Below are 17,029 nucleotides of genomic sequence, written 5' to 3' on the forward strand. Positions count from 1 at the left end.
ATTAACCGTTGTTTAATAAAACAAAATGACTCTCCTTTTGAAGAAGCCTGACAGACAAACAATGCAAAGAACAGGAGACAGCCAACTCGTGGCCTTTAATATCTCTAAAGGTCTGGCTTTCACGTTTTGACACACCACTCATAATACAATACTGTTTGTTTGCATGTGTTAAGTTTCATTCTCAACATTCTTTATTGATCACCCTCTTCCCATACATGTAACCTCTCAAGAGCAACTATACACACAAATATACAATTATCAATCTTGTGTGACTACACAAAGCCAGTGCAGAAGGCCAATGATCTCCATTAAGTCTAAAAAAAAAAAAAAACTACATTCTGAGTTAAAAAATAAGTGTTTTCTACGTGTCTAATGACTAAACGCTTGTATTTAGTGCTTTGGATGAGATGAGAATAAAGTAAAAACTATCAATACTAATAAGTAAAAGGCAGCAGTAGTGAACATTGAAGAGGGCCTGCCCTTAGGGGGACAAAACATAAGTGACAGGGAAAATAATTATTTACATCAACTGTGTACAACTTCATTTATAAATATGGGTATAAATTAGAAAAATAAAACAAAAAGCTACTGTAGTTCAATCAATGGTCTACTTCTACATACACATTTAATGCCAGTCTGAGAATTAACTATTTGGTGGGGAAAGAAAAAAAAGGCACCGCAATGAATAAATGTAGCAATCAATACTTTAATCATCCACCAGTCACGTACGTCACTAAGGTCCCAGTAGCGACAGCCAGTCAAAATATAAATTAATAAAGATTTAATCAAAGTACCCACACTAAAAGTGAACTGTGTCAGTTGGGATTTTGTCAATAAATTAAGCAGTTGAGAAGCCAATAAAAAAAAAAAAAAAAATAGCTTGAGGGAAGTTTATGCCAAATTAGGTCATATGGGTGTACAGCAACTAGCTGATGACTGACTTAACTGGATGACCAATATGAATCAATTTTAAAAAGCTTTTGCTCCATCTTCCAATTAAGACGACTCTAAAAAAATGTGAGCAGTTCCTATTACACACACTGTCCTACCACGGTACCAGTCAGGAAGCAAGCATCACTACCACGTCCAGATTGCTACACATAGACGAGATCTCTGCCTTGAGCTGGCGCCTCGGGCTCGGGTCCCTCGGAATCCGCCTCGTCTTCGTTGAGGCCTTCGTACGCAATGGGCTTGGGGCAGCTGTACGGGTGGCCGTTGTCGTCAAAGAAGCGGCGGAAGGTGAATTCGTAGAAGGCGTGCTCGGGGTGCTTGCCATTGCGGAACCAGCAGCCCGTGTCGCCGAGGTCATCCTCGCCATCGCTGTCGCCGCTCCACAGTTTCTCGGGGTCCACGGGGTCAAAATTGGACGTGTCAGTGGAGTGGGCGATGGTTGGGACGTAGGGCGCCGCTTGCTGCCGCAAGTCGTTGGAGAAGTCGATGGTCTTGAAGAAAGGGTGGGCTTTGATTTCGTCTGCGCCGTTCCTGCCGAGGCGGTCCTCGGGGCTACGGCACAGCTTCACAATGAGGTCCGACGCCTCCGGACTGAGTTTGGCAGGCGGGGGGATGTGAAGGGTACTCTTCCAGTTAATCACCTGGATGGACGACAGATACCGCATTACACTAAGGAACATCTCGGCCTGTCTGTCTTCATATACACCGATGGTCCACATACCTTTAACTGCGTCTCCAGGGGCGTGGTCGCTAAGAATGGAGGCTGCCCGACTACCATCTCGTACAAAATGACGCCCACGCTCCACCAATCACACAACTGGGTGTATCCTACGTGACAAGGCAGACATTCCCCATCAATCAGTCATGAAGACCAACTCAAGCCTTCCCAAAGTGGAGCAGAGTACCTGTTCTGAGCAGGACTTCAGGTGCAATGTAGTTGGGCGTCCCCACTAGCGAGTGAGCCAAGCAACGCTGGTGCTGTCGGGCCTTTCTCCTCTCAAGAGGCTTCAGACGGTCCGTGCAGCGGCAGTTGGCTGGATCCTCCCATTCCTTACTGAAATCCATGCTGTCCTGCCTTACATGGTCTCCTGCAACACAAGTCACACAAAATGTTGTTCTGCTTTGACGTCATGCTTTGTGTTGCAGTTTCCACCATTAACATAACCTGAACAACTCAAGGGAGAAAAAAAAAAAAAAAAATTGCTAACTCCTACTAAGCTCTGATACTAACCACTCTGGTAATACTTGGAGTCATGAGTCCAGCGGAATCCAGTGCACAGGCCAAAGTCGGTGAGCTTTATGTGTCCGTCTCGGTCAATGAGAATGTTGTCTGGCTTAATGTCGCGGTGAATGAAGCCCATTTTGTGGACGCTCTCCACGGCGCAGGTGAGCTCGGCGATATAGAACTGAGCCAGCTCCTCCTTGAAGATGCCGAGCCGGATGAGAAGGCTCATCATGTCCCCGCCGGGGATGTACTCCATGACAAAGTACAGGTTGTCCCGGTCCTGGAAAGAATAGTAGAGACGCACCACCCACTCGTTGTCGGCCTCGGCCAGGATGTCCCGCTCGGCCTTCACGTGGGCCACCTGGTTCCTGAGCAGCACGTCCTTCTTGCGAAGGGTCTTCATGGCGTACAGCGCTCCCGTGTCCTCTTTCCTCGCTAAGCACACCTCGCCGAAAGCCCCGATGCCCAGGGTCTTGATTCGTTTGAACATGCACTTGTCCATCTTGGCCCGCTTGAGCCGAATGTAGTTGGATTCCTTCTGGCAGAGCATCATACGCATCTGCTCCTGGGCGTCTGACGACAAGCCCACCTAAGCAGCCAAGAGTCACGAGTCAGTAAGTGGCCAAAATAATCACACAGGAACACACATGCATTACTAGTTAGAAATGTAAAAAAATAAATAAATAAAAAATACACTCGGCAATAAAGTGTTCCTCGCATTAGATTGGCGTTTCAATGTTATGAGTCACTTTTAAAGTCAATTTTAACCAGGCGTGCACAAACAGCTTCGAAGCGTGCATATTTGTTGCCGTATTTGGACAAATGTACATGCCGCAGAGTAAAAGTGAGGCACTGTGGAATTATAATGCAAAATGTTTTCCAAAACATATTCCAATATGTGATTAACACAGGCTCACTGTATTTCAAAACAAAAATGCAGTTGAGATGAATAAAAAAAATAAAAATAAATGGAAGACATGAAGGGGCATGCAAAACAAACATGGCTCTGTGAGAGGAGTGTGTGTTTGAGTACATCCCAATCAGATACTTTTACCTCTCAGCTCAGCTGTTAGTGACAGCAAGAAGAGAAAGGGGGAGGAAGAAGGGCCGAGAAAAACAGCAAAGGAAGTCAAAGACTGGAAAGTGTTGAATAGCAGCAGGAAAAGATGTTTTATTTTTAACAAATTGGTTGTGTTCAATTTCTCACCCTTTGCATCTCACTCTCCAGCTGTTTCCTCCTCCGGATACGCTGCTGATGGTTCTTCAGGATGTTCTCCACATGCTGCTCCATAAAGAACTTAAAGGCCTGCGGGGAGTATAAAGCCACACGACCCGACTCCCCTCTGCGCTCTTCGTCCTTCTTGTTGCGACGCACGGGAACGGGTGACGTGGTGATCTGCTTCTTCTCCTTTTCTGTCACCGCGTTGCTCTCTGAACCTTCGGCTACTTTCTCCCCCAGAGCGCTCTCGTCTTCAGCCGGCTCCTCTTTGCTGGCGCTGTGCTTACCTGCCCCTTGGTCGTACGCCGGGGGTGACGGTGCAGCTTGTTGTTGGAGGAGGTGCTTGGGGTAGGGCGGAGGGGGTCCCTGGTAGCTGGGTACCTCTGCGACGACGGGGATCTGAGGAACGGGGACTGAGGGCTCCGGGTAAGCGGGGGCGGCGGGAGCTGCTTGCTGCATCCACGGCGGGTGCGTGGGGGCGACGGCCGTGTGCAGTTCGGGTTTCTGGACTCGCATGCTTTTGACGGGCTGCAGGATGGGAGCTTGCGTGATGGCGGTGACGGTGGTGGCGGACGGCTGCGAGCTGGCAGGATGGGCTGCTCTGCTGTTGAAGGAATTGGAGCGTACTAGCATGTTGTGCTGCCATGACGGAGATAGATCCTGGTTGCTGCTACTGCCCGATGAAGACGGCTGGTTGGGGGCGAGGAGGCTTTGAGACCAGGAATGGGGAGGCCCGATGTTGTACATATCAAGATTGTGGCTGTTCCGATTGGGGATGTTCCCGCCATTGACGTACGACGGCGAAGAAGCGGGCCCACCGGCCTGCATCTGCTGGTCAGTGGGACTCTGCCGGCTGCTCTGGTTGAGCGGGTAGGGGGGAGGCGGTTGCCTGCTGCCTCCTGCCATGTAGTCTGCCTGAGCTGAGCCATTCTGAGACCAGCCTGAAGGGAAGGTAAACTTATTTCCTCCCGAGCTTTGCATGATGATGGGCTGGTGGCCCATAGGCACTGGGCTGATCCCACGCTGGTTCTGAGGCGATGCGGTGGGATAGCCGTCAGACCAGGCCCCCTGAGGCACCGGGGAGATGCGAGGCACTAGATAATCCATGTTGCCAGAGTAGCGCTTGGTCGACGGGTTGCTGTCCCAGGAAGACGCCGAAGGCATGGGCCCGCGGTTGGGAGGAGGCGTGACGCTCCGGACCTGAGGCGGCAGGGGAGGATTGACTCTCTGGCTGCTACCGGGGTGTCCCTGCGGGAACGCAGAAGGGGGGCCGGGACTTTCTGAGCGGTACATCATGGCATGGCGAGGAGCGAGGGATTCTTTCGAGCCTTTCCAGCTAGGCCTCCTCAGTAGGGACTGCTGAATGTGAGGAGCGCCTGTGCACATGAAGAATTATTGTTTCTATGGATTCTTTACATAAAGCATTTATAAAATGGCAGCCCACTTGAACGTTCACTCACCTGGGGCTTTCAGGCATGCGGTGTTTTGGTTGGTGGCAACCATCTGTTCCCTCATTGAATCCTGGTAGGTCCCCATACTGTGACCAAAGGTCTGCACAAGCATAGGAAAATAAATCTTTTAAATGGGTCAATATAACACAACTGATGGTATTGGGACATTAACTATGAATTTGATCAAACTGTTGAATCCAATTTTTACTATCTCACATTTCAGCATTCATTTCCTTGCTTCCGTTACTCAATGCTTATCCGGGAACTTTATGCATTTCATCAAAAGGAAGATAGAACTGATAACACTTGATGTCATCTTCATACTTGTCATTCTGAACATACTTCAAATAGCTATTCCAAAAAACAAGATGCAGCTTGTGATTATGAATCACTACGGTACGTGCAGAATGTGAAAATCTTTCTTGACTGAATACACACCTCTTCAAACCCAGCGAATGGAGGCTCCATCGCCATGTGTTTGTTGAGCTCTGCTGAAGTGCTGGTCTCATTGGCGAAAGGCATAAGGGACTCACGGATCTCCCTCAAGGCCTTATGGTGCGGGTTCTTGGGATTGAAGGAGCGACCCTGTTGCCTTAGGTCTTCTGGAAGCATTTTACCGCTAAAGTCCACTTTGGGTGGGTCGGGGGGCTTCGACAGGTTTCGCAAGCTGTTCCGGATTTCTTGCAGCATATGTTGGCTGTTGCCACTGTAGTTGCTGGCAGGGAATGTTTTGGGTCGCATCTGCCTGTAGCCCTCTGGTTTCTCTCCTCTCTTCATGTAAGAGCATGTACGAAGACGACGAGGGAGCTGAAGAGGAGCTGACACCCCGTGTAGGATGCAGCCAAGGTCGTAAGGGGCGGGGTGGGGTGGGGGGTCTTGTTAAAGACCGAGCTCACATTTGTATACTGCTGACATGAGTGCACCGTCCGTGATGAGGCATTCAGAGCATCTGTCAAGTGGTCCAACAGGTTGGACAAAGGGGATGCAGAGAACACACAAACACCGTTAATTAGATGCGAAATAACTAATTTGACTCAAGCATATGCCGTTTCAAGTGAAAACCGAGGACAATGTGTATCACAAAATAAGAGCCTGAATCTGTTTTGACGTCATTGGTAATACAAGGTTAAGTGCCACTACGCGCATGATCTGGCATCAAAAGCGTAATCAATAAATCATAGTAAATCACATCGATCACAAAATTCAACAAAGTCTGCAAAATGACTTAATTAAGTAAGCAAACAGTAGGCTAAGCATCGCGGCCTATGTGTGTTGCTGCTCAGCTAATGCAACAACGGCTTGCGGAGTACTTAGCATGTTAGCTCGCAATAGCACAAATTGCATTAAATCGCTTGGCCGGCCGCGCTTGACAACTCACCAGTGTAAGTAACGGCGCCTTTCCTAGATAAAGTTTTATTGTTGAATCGATCAATAATAATGTACCGTCAACGAGTAAGAAGGTTTGAACAAAATGTCCTTATTGTGGCGAACTAGCTGATAGCGTTTGCTGTTGAATTCCTGGGATAGCTGAATGACAAGTACAGGGAACAAGTTGCACAAAGTAATTACAAAACACTTCCGCTTATTTTAAAGATAAAAGGGTTGGGCAAATGAAAACTGATCCAGCAATTCAGCATATGATCGAGCCAAACATTGTTGAAACCATACAATTATTCAGTAGTTTTGAAAGGAGTAATTACATTTTAGGGGACTTGCTTAGTCCGTTCGTTAAGCAACTTTTTTACTTTGAAAGTCTACCAGGACGTATAAGTGACAAGAATTGAACAAGAGATTTTCACAAAGTACCCGGATGCTGGTTGTTTTCGTAATATCGGCAATACTTTGTAAATAATAGTATAAATAAAATGACTTGGAAGTGTCAATTCTTTTTAAATAAGATAAAAAAATCTGAAATGTGAAAAGTAAAAATGCCATAAATCACAAAAGTTTATTTATTTAGTTCAAAATGTATTGAATTGGCATTTATACAAAAATATGTAAAATATTCAGGGAATGATTAACAAAGGTTTCAGGAAGCACCACGGAATTTCACAAATGAATATGCATTGTGATTCAACATGATTTGAAAAGCCTCTAAACTGGGATCTGTCTGTTTACAAAAATAGCCTCTCCATCAGTCCCGCACACGAGACATTGTCCTAGTACATCCAAACTGTTTACGGACAGCGTTTGGCTGGGCAGCATGTGAGTTGTCTCCAGACGCCCTTTACTCGAGTCTCCGCTGAGCCATGCGTCAATGAGGGACTGGTTGCCTCCAGCGGGAGCCATCGCACTGCGGGACACCATGCTGTTGTTTCTAGCACCTGGAAAAAACAATTAAAACTTCGGGTTCATATAGTTTTCTGAGGTTGATTATATGACAACATGAGTCGAGCTGACATGGCAGACGTTCTACGGCAGAGAAAGATTAAAACACAGTGTCCACTCTTTATCAGACTTGCCTTGCAAGAAGGTTGGCATGTCTGAAGCTGATGTCTCCCAATGAAGCAGTGATCCGTCCTCTGAGCACGTGAACAGATGATCAGGGTTCATTGGGTGGAAGTGGACTTCCCACACTGCAGACAAACAATAATATTGAATACATTTGAAATGAAAAGTGCCACAAGTATAAAAAAATAAATAAATGGAATAACAAAAAATAATCCTACTTTCAGCAGAGTGCGCCTCCATGAGTGACAATGGCGTGTTGCTTTGCCTGACATCCCAAACATAGAGCATTCCATTTTGGCCTCCCGTGGCTACAATGTGCTGCTGATTTGGATGTGTGTCCACACAGTGCAGGGGGACTAGATCTCCTGACCTGAAATCACAATGCTATTTTTATATCCATCTGTTATGATAAACTGATGCTACATTTTTGACTTGTGTAATCTTACATGGAAAGAATCTGCGACGGGGAGTTGTTCTGTTGCCTGAAATCCCACATCTTGAGTTGGCCGATGGAATTGACCGTCAGGATCTCAGTTGTTCTCAAGTAAGTCACAGCGTGAATTGTGCTGCTATCTGCATTCTCTAGAAAATGTACAAAAGAATGTACAGTATTGAATTGATGCGCGCAGAGCAGGAACCGGATTCTGGAGCTAACCTATGATACGACTGATTGCTTCCTGGTCAGCTCTGTAGACAATAATCCTGCCGTCTTCACCTACAGAAACAATCTCGGGTGTGTTGCACACCACACTAGTACATGGGGCATTGTCGCAAGGGTAATGATGTGCTTCTGCCCACTGGCGTGAGACGGATAGTGCCTGTGGGCAAAAAAAAAAAAAATTAAAATCTGAAGAATTCCGACATTAACCAGTATCTGGAACCCATAGTTTGACCTGAGAGTTTACTCTCTACATTCCATGGCCATATGATGCAATATGTGTTCGAGCACTTGAATTGTATTTCCATCAATAATATTTGTACCTGATTGTTATGGTTGTAGCAGAATATGGTAATGCCTCCGGTTGATGATGCTGTGATGAATCTGTCTTGGTCTAGAAACTGAAAAAATGGTGTCATGCTACATTAAGACAGAATAGATCCAGTGGCTTATAAAGACAAGGTAAATGAGCAACTTACTTGAAGATCAAGAACATCTCCCTCATGCTTATGTTCACACAATAGCTTCGGGTCTAAGTCGACTCCCTCTTCCATAGAAGAAAATCCATGATTTCCAATAGTCCAAATAGACACTGTGTTGTCCTATAAAAACAGAGTTATCGTTTTAAAATCAAGAAAGAATATAATGTGACACAATTGGAGTAGATCCAATGAAAAACATTTCTTTTGACCAGAGGTTGAACACTAACTGGATTTCTGATTACATTTTCAACACGAGCTGAGTGACGATTATACGAATAAACACGAACACAGCTCTGACACTCACAAAACGCATCTAGTTCGTGGTTAAACACCACGACATATAAAAAAAATCACTCACGTTATTAAAAATAAAACGACTAACCTCGTTATCCCAAGAGCCAGTCGCAAAGATTTCGGGTTCCTGAAGAGACGAACGCGATACCGGTCGCCATCTGACTTTACTGATTTTCTGAGAGACGTATTTTGCACTACTACTTTCCATTGGAGCAGAATAGTTAGGGTTTCTTTTTTTTTTTTTTCAAAATGCACGTTAACTGTAGTTAGCTTTAGCTTTCAACGTCAAACACATGAGCTTCAACCGCTCCACCGAATGTTACGCTACGGAACTTCCATTAGGACAAACTTCATTCCAAGCGAAGAAATCACCTATGAGTAGCACTCTCCCTAGCGGTCATAATCGCCACTACATCTGTAAATCTCAACCGAACGAGTGAGCGACGTGGAAATAACTTCGTAGAAGAGGGATATATTTCAATATTTATTTCTCATGAAATGACACCACTCTACAGCATATTGCCTCAAAGACGAGCTGCCCCGCTGTAGCTTCACCGTGAATGTCTGGTGACGTATCGGCAGCTCCGTCTGCTTTAGAGGTTGCCACCTTCCTCGGCAAAACAGTTGGCGCAGGCGCGGCACTGACGGCTGCTGTCTACTTAGCCCGCAAAGTCTGCCTAATAATGGCGTGGAAATCTGGAGGAGCTAGCCATGCAGAACTCGTCAACAACCTGCGCAGTAAGTTTGCATGCTTGGGACAGCAGCAGCTAGTTATGGCAAACGCCAGTGTTGCCTGGAGCCGCTTTAATTTTGGAGGTTTAGTTCACGAGTGGGGGCTAGCTGGTTGCTATGCTAAGTTGCATGTTGTTACGTTTCTCCACCCCTTTCCAACAAACCACGCTCCCGTCGTTTTGCATGGCGCACGCCTGCGTAGTAGAGGACACATAACACAAAAAAATGGCTATTCAAGGTCACTAATCGTTCTTTTAGGCGTTATTCGTTTGGTTCACTTAGCTTGTTAGCTTTATGTGCGTCATTTGGGGACGCTGGAGGAGGCAACGATTGCAGAGTATAGCCAACCAGGCAGGCACTTTGCCCACATTCACTGATGCTATCAAAGTAACGTCCACTTGACTCCTGCCTGAATGACACTGACAGCTGAAAACCTGCACAGTATGTTCTTTTGCAGTCTGTATTGCAGTGATGCCAAATCTTTTCAGTTGCTGTTTTGTGCTCTACTTTCCAACCTCTATCGAGCCAAGACACATTTAATTAATTCGAAACATCACAAGATTTATTACTATTATTACTAATGAGGATGGATACTTTTGCATCAAATTTGGTTCCCTGATAGGCTTAATGTTGCCCAAACCTTGTCTACTGACATTCAATACAAGAGCTGAATTAACCTTATATATGGCAACGTATTATATTATACCTGGTGCAAACATCAGGTGGCTGAAAAGTTTCTGCTGTCATTATGTGACTATCCATATTAGTATATAACATTTCTTCCATCCATTCAAAGAGTACATTTAATTGACGTAATAAATTCTATTGTCTTTACATTATTCACTGACATCCGATTGAACAACTTTCTGCTTTTATGTGATGTAAAGTATTTCTTCATTTTGCATCTTTAGAAAATGGCATCATCAAGTCCGACAAGGTCTATGAAGTCATGCTGGTGACAGACCGGGCTCATTACTCTAGATGTAACCCTTATATGGACTCGCCGCAGTCAATAGGTATGTCTACTGGAGTATCGAAATCAAATCACTTAAATAAATATACTAACCAAATACATGCTTCTCTTTTAACCAAAAAAGGCTTCCAAGCAACCATCAGCGCCCCGCATATGGTATGAGTTCACCCAGTCAATCTTAATAAGACCTTTGACCTTAGCTTATCTTTGTGACAAGCCCTTTTGAATCTACTTGAGACAAGCTCACTCAATTGTGTCTCTATGTGCCCACTCAGCATGCGTATGCCCTGGAGCTTTTACAAGAGCAGCTGTACGAGGGTGCTAAAGCCCTGGACGTGGGCTCCGGCAGCGGAATCCTTTCTGTTTGCTTTGCACGAATGGTGAGCCACACATAAAATGCAACGTTGGCTTGTAATTGTGCCACACATGAGCAGCATCCCATTTTGCCCTTCACAGGTAGGCCCTGAAGGGAAAGTTGTCGGCATTGACCACATTAAAGAGCTGGTTGACGACGCTATTACCAATGTGAATAAAGACGACCCCAGTTTAATCACGTCGGGAAGAGTAACGCTAAAAGGTTGTGTGCTAATGAACGTCAAATGAACTAAGAAGACGACGCGTATATAAATTGTCCCGTCTGTTTTTTTTTCAGTCGGAGACGGACGATTGGGCTACACAGAAGAGGCACCTTATGACGCCATCCATGTTGGAGCAGCAGCAGCAACGGTCCCCCAAGCTGTAAGTCAGAGTTGGAAATCTTGAGTCTGATAGAACCTCCAAGATCCAGACACAAATCTTCCTTTCACAGCTCCTGGACCAGTTGAAGCCCGGTGGCCGTCTCATTCTGCCCGTAGGCCCGGCAGGGGGGAACCAGATGTTAGAGCAATACGACAAGATGGAGGATGGCAGCACCAAAATGAAACCCCTGATGGGGGTGATCTATGTGCCTTTAACGGACAAAGACAAGCAGTGGTCCAGGTGGAAGTGACTCCCTTCTTCCCCCCTCCCTCCCTTCCACCCTCTCCTTCTCACAGCGGAAAAGGTGAAATGGGCATGGCTTGGAGCAGGCAACGGAGCACAAGAGGCTGCTTTTTGCTGCTTGCTGACATATTTTGCTTCTTCCATACCATGCCAAGTAGCTGCACGTTTCCTCGCTCTTTTTTTTGTTTTGTTTTTTTATTTTTAAAAACTCACACATCGGTGGGTAAATCATACCCGCTAGGCTAACAAAACTTGAAAGGGAAAAAAAAAGCAACACTGTGAAGGCTTGTCTTTGGGCTTAGTGAGCATGACCCCCACGAATAATCATTTGGAACGTGGCAACTATCTTTTATTTGATCTTCTGCTCTGTGAGATGTAGACAACACTCCAACTGGTCGGATTGTATGTACATTTTCATATTTATAGCTAATTTTTCAAAGCGTTATTTAGCCTTTTTTCCACCTTGTCTAACATCCAAAACTTGTGTTTCCTGCAGGGATGAACTCTGAACAGGAAGACAGTCCATAAGCCACCTTTTTAATATCAAACCTGGACCGAAACACAGACGGGGGGGGGGGCAAATTCCAAAAGCATAACAAAACTACTTATTTAAGTTTATTCACTAAGCCTGATGGACTAAAGAGTATCAATGAAGAGGGAGAGAAAAAACGCTTTAAGCTGTACCCTTGTTCAATTCCTGAATAACATTTTTTGTTGTAGTTTCCTTATTTTGAATGCAGTCAGCCATATACACATAGTATCATATTTCTGCGTCAAAAAAAGAATGTTGGACTTTAAAGCCTGAGTCTATTAGGTGATTCACATCACTGCAGTTTCAATTCCTCTGCTGATAGATGAGCTTGTCACACACCCTCCCCTCCCACTCAGACACTGATTGCAGTATTAGCTGATGAGCCCCAAATAATTGCAGCACTCAAGACCATCTTATACTACAGCCTAGCGATGCAGTCAGCATACATACCGGCAAATGGTTTCCATCCAAAGAAAACGGACCATTCACACCAATACGTGCATGGCAAAGATGCGCTTCCGAGAAACATCAAATGCAAGCCCCTCTGGTGATTTTTCACAGACACTGCTTTGCCAAAACAAGCTGTCTTAAATGAATGTCTTGAGGGAAAAAAGTTTAAGCACATTTTATTTTGAGTGAACTGAGTGATGATTGTCATGATTTCTGGAATGGCATATGACAATAAAGAGTTAGCTTGTGTTTTGGCTTTGGATGTTTTTGTTTTCAGGCAGGACCCATGTATAGTAAGAGTATAGTAAAATATGATCATGATACATACCCATGAAGCTTTGCAAGGATGCATTGCAGAGTTCAAGGAGTAGTATTTGACTATTTTATTTTAGCTTAGTGTACCAATCCACTACTCGGTGTATCTACATTTCTATCCACAGGTCAGTTTCACATTGCGAGCAGAAAAATGGCACAATTTATTTTTTGTACAGATGTCAAAAAATGTAAAATATAAACTAGGGATGTTCAATACCACTTTTTTTTCAGACCAGTACCAGAATGAGTTTTTGAGGAGTCATCGATACTGATACCAAGCACCGATACCATTAGTACTTTTGATACGTAAAATTTGCTCCCAAAACAATGATATAGTTTTAAAATGACCTTTACATTTCAATATATCAATTTTCTTAAAATTACATGACTTTTGTATTATTGGAATTAAAATAATTTTTATTTTGAATGGTGATTTTCTAGTTCCTTATCGTAAATTAACCACAATAGGGCGGACGATACTGGTATTGCGAGCACTGATACCGTAAAATGATGCTGGTACTGGTTTTTGCTATTGGTACTCACCCATCCCTAATACAAACAAAAATATATTATCTTTGACTCCATTGAAGGAAAATATGTCTGCCAAAATGAAAACAAGTCCAAATGAGTTCAGTTCTTTCATGCCCTGACCTTAACCAAACGACCTTTGGGATGAACTAGAGTGGACTTAGTGAGCTAAATGAGTGATCAACTCTATATTTATTTAGTTCCAGTAGATGACATTCCAATGCTTTCATCCATTTACAAACTCAAAATCATCAAAATATGTCAGTGGCTTTGTGTCCCTTCGGATCAGTTTCAGTTTAGAAGCAATCAGGCATAGAAGAAGAGCAGGATGGGACGTTTCCAAGCTCACATGAAACTAATAACAGACGTTAGGCTACAGGAAAAATGCAGTGCAACTTTTAAAAGTCCAGCTCTGATGGCTCCATCCTTTCTATTTCCCAGCTTAGAATTGTCAAGAGATTCTGTGTTTACAGGTACATGCCATTGATGAGGTAGTCGGACTCCTCCGTGGTGAGCGGCCGTGCCTTCTTCAGCTTGTGGCGAACGAGTCTCAGGCGACAGGCAATCATGAGCAGCAGGAGGGCGGTGATGATCAGACCCAGAGTCAGTGGAAGGATGGCACCTGGTAGAGGAGAGAAGCAGGTGGGGGATGCAAGTTAGAGATAAACACGACGCATGAAACACATCTGACCAGGTTCTGACCTGATTCAGGGACCGGATGGCCTCCCTTAACTGGAAATTGTTTGGAAAATGGGATGTCACTCTCTTGGCTCTGTAAGACCTTAGGAGCAGCTTCAAAAAAGTACAATAAAAAAATTAAAATGACAACTGCCTTATAAAAGAGATAGCTTCTGAAAATCAGAAACAACCCATAGTACCTATTTCAGTCTGCTTGGTGATAGGAGGAGCCACAGTAGCTGGTTTAAAACCTGGACCTAAACAACAATGCCAAAAACAAAAAATATTTACTCATATCAGTAATACAATGTAGTCAAAAACAAAGGCGTCTTTAAAAAAATGAAAGCCTCTCCTCACTTTTTTGTATACATTCGCTGACACAGTCTGATTCCTGGAGATAGTTGTTATGGTTGCCCTGGCAACCGCCATATAGGAAGTGTTTACATTCTCCTGCTTCATGGTCATAGTACCAGCGTGCAAAAGTGCCCTTACAAGGTCCAACAACTGGAGCGGTGGAACATGGATCTACAGAGACAGAAACACGATTACGGTAAATGCGTTTTTGTTTTTTTTTGCTTTATGTCCTCATTCAGGGATCGAATGGCAGAAGGGGACAGAGACGCTTTGTTCCAAGGCCCAGCAAGTGTGCAAGCAAAGAACTGTTTTCTCATGGAATGCAGAATGAATTTAAGCGCTCAGTGCCATGACTCAGTGGCTGCCGACATGGACTCCATCTGCTTCTGTGTGTGGATAAACACGAAACAATAGTCAATCTAATAATTTGTAGTACAAGAGCTGCATCATTGTTGCTATTGTAATAAGTCGTGCTATTATAAATTATATGTGTTCGACAATAAAACCATGTCACCTACCTTGATTGTTTGAATCCTGCTGCAGACTGGGTAGAGGAGTGACCCTTCTCCTGTCCTGAGATCTACTGTTGTCATTGGTGTTCCTGGACCCAGTCTGGAGAACAGAATTATCCACAGTGTGTGTCACTGGAACCTGATGGATTGGCAGACCTTCAACGTGGGTCACAGACTTCCTGTTGGCATCAACTAAACAAGGAATCAAAAAGTGAGTGGCTCCTTCTCATACCTCAAAATTCCATTTGGGGAAGGAAATATGAGTGTTTTCTTACAGTTTGGGCAGAAGTCTTCATCTGATCTATCTGGACAATGCTGCTTCCCATCACAGGCAAAGGTTATGTCAATACAGCAGCCGTCATCGCATTTGAACTGGTAATTTGAGCAATGGCCGGTACACACTGTCAACAAAACAATACAAATAAATTTGACGAGATACTTGAATATCAAATTAATTTGAAATATAAGTGAAATCATTGCCTTCTGCTTGATGTTTAGGTGCCAACACTGTAACAGACACATTGTCAGATGTCTTTTGACCGGATGTGTCGGTAACAGTCATCTGGAACGTGTAGACACCTTCCTGCAGGCCAGTGATCTTCAGAAGCCCCGGATGAGTCGTCTGCAAAACACACAACAAATCCACATATGACTCTTTGGGCTTTGTATTTTAAGCCTAACGTGTTTACTTGGACTTTTAATGTTCATGAAAAGCAGAACGTGTTGACCTTGTAATAAACTCTTTATCTCTTTTGCCATGCGTTATGAAGCTCTGGCCACAAGCCTCTCTGTTGACTGAACAGAAGCGAACAAATGTAACCTGATGCGGAGTGAGTCTCCGCACAATGCAAAGGCAAACTGTGTGTTTATTCTTCTGTTTTAAAGCTTTTTATATCCCATGTTGAAATTCGGTTAATTCACATCTGCAGAGTCACTGACCTTCATAGTGATGGCTGGGTCCCCCTTAACGAGAGTCCAATCAAAGCTATTAATCCCGCGGTCGTCCACACTGTCACGACCGTCCAAAACCGCCCAGTCAGTGGGCAGCTGGATTACAACGTCTTGTCCTGCATCACAGCGAGGGGGCTCGTCAACCTCTGCAACACAAAAATAGTTTGGATGGTTCCAACACATGCTATTTAATTTATGGTGTATTGTAACATACATTTTAGTTATTTATTTCCTTAAGAATACAAACAAAACAAGCATTCTTTTTCAAAAACACCAGCTCGTGGTCATGTTGTTTATAAGGTGGCAAGACCAACTTGAAAAAGTCAATCATTAACACATTAGTTAGTGTAATCTAGAAACTGGAGTTAGCAGTTCATGAATGTTCAGATAATGTGAGAACTATATAGGTCGTACCCAGGTCATATTTTATAAGAGATATTTTACCATACTTTACAATGGAAAATTAAAATTGCATAAAAACGAGAGAAACATTTCACAACTATTGAAAACAAGTAATCAAACTTTGAGAATTAAAAGTGTGGGATTACTATGAGTGTCCCACCTTGTGCATCATCCGAGACAGGTAGCGTGACGTTCACCAAGCGGCTGTGCGAGGCGAAACCAGGTTGCGGAGCGAAGGAGCAGACATTTTGGCTCTTATAGGTGCAATTGAACAAATAGCAGTTGAGATTGTCCCCGGCCTGCCTCGGCTCCTCCTGGACCACCGCCACGGTGCAGTGAGGCTGCGCGCAGCAAGCGTGGACGCAATCCCTCCAGGTGTACACTAGCTCCGGAGCCATGAGAAAAGTGGCCCCCTGCTCGATGGAGGCCTTGGCCCGGATGATGCTCTCCCGAGCCGATCTGAAGTCGCTTACGCAGGAGTCGGCCACCTCTATCGGCCGATACGTTTGGTCCTGCTGGAGCTGCTTGCGATATTCCTCCAGTAGCTCCTCCACTCCTGATATTTTGGATTTTAAGTCCGATATAGCCGAAATCCGAGTGTGGATGGGCTGCAAGATGCACAGAAGCAGTAGCAGCAATAGCGAAATCGCGAAGGTGAACCTTGCTGAGCGGTGATGCTGCATCACAGCCATCTTGTTTACTTATGTAAGACCACTCCCTGAGTTCCTCACTGCTGTGAGACACATCAGGATGGACAGCCCAGACGATGACGAGCCGGACTGAGGAGGAAAAAGCACTCGCACAGCCTACTACATCCAGTCGTGCCTTGAATTTTGTATTTCACAAGCAGGGGGAGGGAATTGTGACAATGCTAGAAATCTGCCGTTGTC

The 17,029-nt window shown here is 44.6% G+C and overlaps 4 protein-coding genes across 6 annotated transcripts; 1 reads left to right on the forward strand and 3 right to left on the reverse strand.

The window, feature by feature from the left end:
* Window positions 1-154: 154 nt before the first annotated feature.
* On the reverse strand, window positions 155-6,395 carry lats1 (large tumor suppressor kinase 1). The gene is made up of 8 exons (XM_085937073.1): window positions 6,225-6,395; window positions 5,285-5,795; window positions 4,856-4,946; window positions 3,384-4,771; window positions 2,183-2,765; window positions 1,857-2,039; window positions 1,673-1,779; window positions 155-1,592 (listed from the first exon to the last, which is right to left on the reverse strand). Exons 2-8 carry the CDS (start codon window positions 5,621-5,623, stop codon window positions 1,095-1,097), a joined length of 3,189 nt encoding a protein of 1,062 aa, XP_085793199.1. The 5' UTR covers window positions 5,624-5,795; window positions 6,225-6,395; the 3' UTR covers window positions 155-1,094.
* A 389-nt stretch (window positions 6,396-6,784) lies between these two features.
* On the reverse strand, window positions 6,785-9,204 carry nup43 (nucleoporin 43). Its single transcript, XM_085937164.1, has 8 exons — window positions 8,820-9,204; window positions 8,435-8,557; window positions 8,279-8,356; window positions 7,953-8,115; window positions 7,744-7,879; window positions 7,516-7,667; window positions 7,309-7,422; window positions 6,785-7,170 (listed from the first exon to the last, which is right to left on the reverse strand). The coding sequence occupies exons 1-8, from the start codon at window positions 8,937-8,939 to the stop codon at window positions 6,941-6,943; spliced, it is 1,116 nt and encodes a 371-aa protein (XP_085793290.1). The 5' UTR covers window positions 8,940-9,204; the 3' UTR covers window positions 6,785-6,940.
* Window positions 8,834-12,648, forward strand: pcmt1 (protein-L-isoaspartate (D-aspartate) O-methyltransferase). Of its 2 annotated transcripts, none has more exons than XM_085937166.1 (8): window positions 8,834-9,469; window positions 10,375-10,479; window positions 10,561-10,592; window positions 10,712-10,816; window positions 10,893-11,013; window positions 11,089-11,174; window positions 11,245-11,478; window positions 11,914-12,648. In XM_085937166.1, exons 1-7 carry the CDS (start codon window positions 9,292-9,294, stop codon window positions 11,422-11,424), a joined length of 807 nt encoding a protein of 268 aa, XP_085793292.1. In that variant the 5' UTR covers window positions 8,834-9,291; the 3' UTR covers window positions 11,425-11,478; window positions 11,914-12,648. The 2 variants fall into 2 exon arrangements, with proteins under 2 accessions (XP_085793292.1, XP_085793291.1); XM_085937165.1 differs by having other exon boundaries at window positions 8,839-9,469; window positions 11,245-11,414.
* lrp11 (low density lipoprotein receptor-related protein 11) lies at window positions 12,498-16,954 on the reverse strand. 2 transcript variants are annotated; one of them, XR_015068853.1, is made up of 10 exons: window positions 16,300-16,954; window positions 15,726-15,883; window positions 15,267-15,408; window positions 15,062-15,187; window positions 14,963-14,978; window positions 14,793-14,886; window positions 14,278-14,445; window positions 14,121-14,177; window positions 13,945-14,034; window positions 13,813-13,864 (listed from the first exon to the last, which is right to left on the reverse strand). XR_015068853.1 is itself a non-coding variant. In XM_085937163.1 (9 exons), the coding sequence occupies exons 1-9, from the start codon at window positions 16,829-16,831 to the stop codon at window positions 13,710-13,712; spliced, it is 1,614 nt and encodes a 537-aa protein (XP_085793289.1). In that variant the 5' UTR covers window positions 16,832-16,952; the 3' UTR covers window positions 12,498-13,709. The 2 variants fall into 2 exon arrangements, 1 of the variants encoding a protein (XP_085793289.1); XM_085937163.1 differs by having other exon boundaries at window positions 12,498-13,864; window positions 14,793-14,978; window positions 16,300-16,952.
* Window positions 16,955-17,029: the final 75 nt, after the last annotated feature.

This window comes from Syngnathus leptorhynchus, chromosome 18 (genome assembly GCF_054491065.1).
Source record: "Syngnathus leptorhynchus isolate UIUO chromosome 18, UIUO_Slep, whole genome shotgun sequence".
Taxonomy (NCBI): Eukaryota; Metazoa; Chordata; class Actinopteri; order Syngnathiformes; family Syngnathidae; genus Syngnathus; species Syngnathus leptorhynchus.